The sequence below is a fragment of the Coffea eugenioides genome, chromosome 6 (assembly GCF_003713205.1).
Source record: "Coffea eugenioides isolate CCC68of chromosome 6, Ceug_1.0, whole genome shotgun sequence".
Taxonomy (NCBI): Eukaryota; Viridiplantae; Streptophyta; class Magnoliopsida; order Gentianales; family Rubiaceae; genus Coffea; species Coffea eugenioides.
This window is the reverse complement of record NC_040040.1, coordinates 2,789,308-2,793,405: the sequence shown is the minus strand read 5'-3', so window position 1 is coordinate 2,793,405 and position 4,098 is coordinate 2,789,308. Positions and strand designations below refer to the sequence as shown.

The following is a 4,098-nucleotide window of genomic DNA, read 5'->3' as shown; positions in this document are numbered from 1 at the left end:
CGTTTCTTTCTCTCGTCTAGGGGTGTGCAAAATCGAAAAATTTCGATTTACCGACCGAATTCGAATTGAATTCGAAATTTTCGAAATCGATAAATCGAAAATCGGAATCGAATTCGGATTTTCCGAATTCATATATTTCGAATTTGATTCGAATTCGGTAATGGAGTTTTTCAAATCGGAATTCGAATTCCGATTTCGATTTCAAATTCGTTTTTAATATATAAATATATTTTTTATACATGTAATATAAAATTTATACTATATAATATAATATAATATAATATAAAATTTATATATTATTATATATTATTATAAATTTTATATTATATAATAATATATAAATTTTTCCGAATTCGGTGAAATCGGTGAAATCGGAATTTACCGAATTCCGAAGTGAATTCGGTACGAATTCGAATTCGGAATTGGTGAATTCGAAATCGAATTTGGTCGAATTACCAGGTACCAAAATTTCGAAAAATTCCGAATTCAAACTTCCGAATTACCGAATTACCGAATTCGATGCACACCCCTACAGTCTCGTCCATGCCCCGGTTGTTGCCCAGTTGCCCATACCACTCTCGCCCTCTTTATCCTTTTTCTTTTGGTTAATCTTCTCTATTTCTATCTCTAGATTTTTTGGGCTGGGGCCCCTTCAGGACAGCGCCACTGAAGACAACCGCAAAGTCCTTACTCCTTAGTATCATTAAATCTTAAGAAACCCGCAAACACTCTTAGGGCAAGGCCTCACCCCAGTTCTAATCCCCTCTCCTCTCCAAAACCCTTTCTGGCTTCCACTGTTACAGCTTCCTTCCTCTCTTTCTCCGTTGTTATTTTTCTTTTATCCAGGAAAAGATGGCCAAGGACTCGGACTCGGACGATTGTGAGCACCGTTTGCTCCCTCAGTTCTTGACTGACGACGACGACGAACTCTTCGCTGACTTGAAGACCAGCAGCAAGAAGAATGATGCCAGAAACACCGCCAAGAGTTGCTTCGGGATGGATTCTTGGCATGAGTTCGGATATGGGCTTGGTCCCTTTGGGTCTCAATCGGGTCTAAGTTCACCCCTTGAAGGCTCAACCGAGACCGAAAGTGACGATGACGACTGCGTTACTGGTCTAACGCAACGACTGGCTCATTCCACTTTCGAAGACTCTGCTTTAACCTACGAAACCAACAAACTGGTATCCAAATTGCTTCCACTTTTTCTTTTCCTTGCTCTCTTTTTTTTTGGCTTAAATTTCTTTCCCTTCGTTTTTTTAAAGTTTAACCCTGCTGTCTTAACAGGGATGGGGTCTGTCTAGTTCACCTCAGTCGACACTCTGCAGTGCTTTGTGTGGTGGATGCGGCTGCTATCACGGCTCCAGCCGTGGCAGCCCAAACTGTCCCTCGAAGGCAGCTTCGCCGCCGGGGATCAACAAAACCGACGCGGCCTGGGATCTGCTATTACATGCGGCTGCAGGGGAGGTTGCTCGCATGAGAGTGATGGAGGGGGCTGGTGGATTTTACCCCAACAAGAATGGTGGACTAGTTGGGCCTCCCACAAAGCGTAGCACCATCTCTGTACCTCAGAGAATCCCTAGCCCAAGTCTTGGTTTTCGGCCTGACCACCAGACCCATCTTTCTCATCAGCAGCATTTAAAAGTCGCCCAAGTAAGTTTGGGAAGTGGCATTATTCGGTTTTAGCTTTTATGTTTGTTTTACCCCCGCTTTTTTTTTTTCCTAGTTCGTTTGGTGAAATTTTTTTTTTTTTCCTTTTGGGGATGTAGTTTGAGCAGCTGAGGCAGCAACAGATGATGAGGCAGCAGCAGCAGCAGGAGGCGATGGGTGTATGGGGTCAGGCGAAGTTTCAGTTTAGCCAGACCCAACAAATGATGTTGAATAGTGGGAGGAGTGGAGGGAAGAAGCCTAATCTTTCAATGGCTGCTTGGCCTACTCTGGAACAACAATCCCAGCGCCCGCTGCAGCATCCCGGTTCGGGCATGAGGGCTGTATTTCTGGGAAACCCCAATATTAAAAGGGAATGTGCTGGAACTGGTGTTTTCTTGCCCAGAAGATTCGGAACCCCAGCTGTAAGCCGCAAGAAGTCAGGTATTTTTGTTTTCTACTCTACTGTTTGTTCTAGAACACCCCTTGTTTTGTGCCTGGTGAATGACCAATGTAATGATGACTTTTTTTTTTGGGGGGGGGGGAAGGGTTTCAAATCGTATCCTTAGTAGTGGGCAGTGGAGGATGAGTCGGAAATTTTAGTAGTACTAAGCTATCTTTGGATAGTGTGGGACTTCTTTTTTTCTTTGCGTTTGGTTAATAATGGTCACATGGTATGTGTGTGTGTTGGTGGAAATTCTCATTCTAATGTAACTGTTCTGATCGACCCAGATCTGACCCCTTTTGTCTTCTCCCCTTTGTACTCTTCTGATTTATTCACTCCATTTTTTGTGTGGGTCGGGGGTTCGTTTGGATGTGCGTTTAGAATCGAGTTCAATAATAATAATAATATTTCTTTTTTTCATTATAAAGTGATAGTATATGCAACTATGCATGACGTTTTATTGGTTAAAAAAAAAAATTGCAGGATGTTCGACGGTTTTACTGCCGGACAGAGTGGTCCAAACCTTGAATTTGAATTTGAATTTGAACAAGGAGGGTGTGGATGTTCCGGCTCAGCCCGCATATAATGCGGGTCGGGCCTCTGATTACGGTACTGGCCTGCTGCCCTATTTGTTTGTTTGTTTGTTTTTTTTTTTAATCTCTAATTTGTTAAAGAGTTGTGTTGCATCCTCTGGTGGCTTGGGTTTGCTTTTGAACATTAGTTGGTGTGTGTTATTTGGGCTGATGAAGTCTGTATATTTTTGTGGGTTTTTTTTTCCTGCAGATGCGGGAGCTTTGAGATATAGAAATAGTAGTAGTAGTAGTAGTGTGGGGGGGATGGGTCATCAACAACAGAGGGGCGGATTGAGACAGCAGGCGGCAGTGATGAACCAAGTCCCAGAGCTCAGACTTCCTCAGGAGTGGTCTTACTGATAGGAATTTCAGAACCATTGCAATTCATGGCATTTTTATGGGAAAAACGGGGATATGTTTTGTTTTGTTTTGTTAGTTGTTAGTGTGGGATGGGATAGGGGGGTGATTTTAGGATAGGAGAGGAAAATACTTTGAAAGAAAGGAGAAAAAAGATGAAGGTGATGATTATTTATGATATACTACTTACTACTATTATTTTGGGGGGGGGGGGGTGCGGTTCATAGTTTGATTTAGTGGTTAATGAAGGAGGAGGTTGGTGAGTAGGATTAGGAGAGAGGAATGAATAAAAAGTAGTGTCGAGTGAGTGTGAGATGGAAAGGAGAAGAATGCCGCAGCTTTTTTGTTCATGTTGGCCTGCTGCTCTCCAGCTCGAGGTACCCAGAAAAGCGGTGGATGACAGTTGTTGGTCTTTTCGTTCTTCCGTTGGAGTTGGAGTGAATGAATGGTGCTCCTCTTCTCTTCTCTTCTTCTTCTGCTTCTAAATACTAGTAATAAATAAAAAAAAGTCGGTTTGGTAGTTGTTTGCAAATTCAAGTCCAAAAGTAGTAGTAGCAGTAGGGCACATCATATCATTGAACGCGTTTTGGTTGGTTACAGCGAGCGGCTGATGGCTTTTACAAATTTCCCTCAATGGTTGAGTTGATATAGGTGTGGCATGGCATCTTTATATTTATTGTTGGTGGATGATGACTCTGAGAAACTCTCTTGTTCGTTCAGATTTAATTCCACACCCCCAGTACTGGGGTGGTGATTGATGTTCACTCCCGGTACTTTCTTTTTATATAGTAGTATATTCAATAGAATTGCGACTTCTGGCGATCGTCTCTTCTTGTTCTCGTCTCTCAAGTACTACTCTATTTTTCTTCTCCCGGTAGCCGATATATATTATTAATATTTGGTCCTAAAGCAAAACATTTGTTCAATACTAGAGCGAGCATAACCGCTGCGGACAAACTTGTGAAGTCAGGCCTTTCTTCTGGTGTATTTTCAATCTTCTTATTCGACTTGCGAATGTGCAAACACGGTAGTCAAGTTACGAAAGGCAAAGAAGAGAAAAGAAAGGTTGCTAAATGCAA

General features: G+C 42.2%; 1 protein-coding gene across 1 annotated transcript; it reads left to right on the top strand.

Annotated features, from left to right (window-relative positions):
• The first annotated feature begins 566 nt into the window (after nt 1-566).
• Nucleotides 567-3,224, top strand: LOC113775943. The gene is made up of 5 exons (XM_027321002.1): nt 567-1,182; nt 1,286-1,651; nt 1,768-2,089; nt 2,574-2,699; nt 2,874-3,224. The coding sequence occupies exons 1-5, from the start codon at nt 853-855 to the stop codon at nt 3,020-3,022; spliced, it is 1,293 nt and encodes a 430-aa protein (XP_027176803.1). The 5' UTR covers nt 567-852; the 3' UTR covers nt 3,023-3,224.
• The last annotated feature ends 874 nt before the right edge of the window (nt 3,225-4,098 follow it).

What these genes read in the sequence shown, in the direction of transcription:
- LOC113775943 (XM_027321002.1), top strand. Translation starts at nt 853, where the DNA reads ATGGCCAAGGACTCGGACTCGGACGATTGTGAGCACCGTTTGCTCCCT. An exon ending in TGTAAGCCGCAAGAAGTCAG is followed by an intron (nt 2,090 to 2,573) that starts GTATTTTTGTTT and finishes AAAAAATTGCAG; the next exon opens with GATGTTCGACGGTTTTACTG. An exon ending in GGGTCGGGCCTCTGATTACG is followed by an intron (nt 2,700 to 2,873) that starts GTACTGGCCTGC and finishes TTTTTCCTGCAG; the next exon opens with ATGCGGGAGCTTTGAGATAT.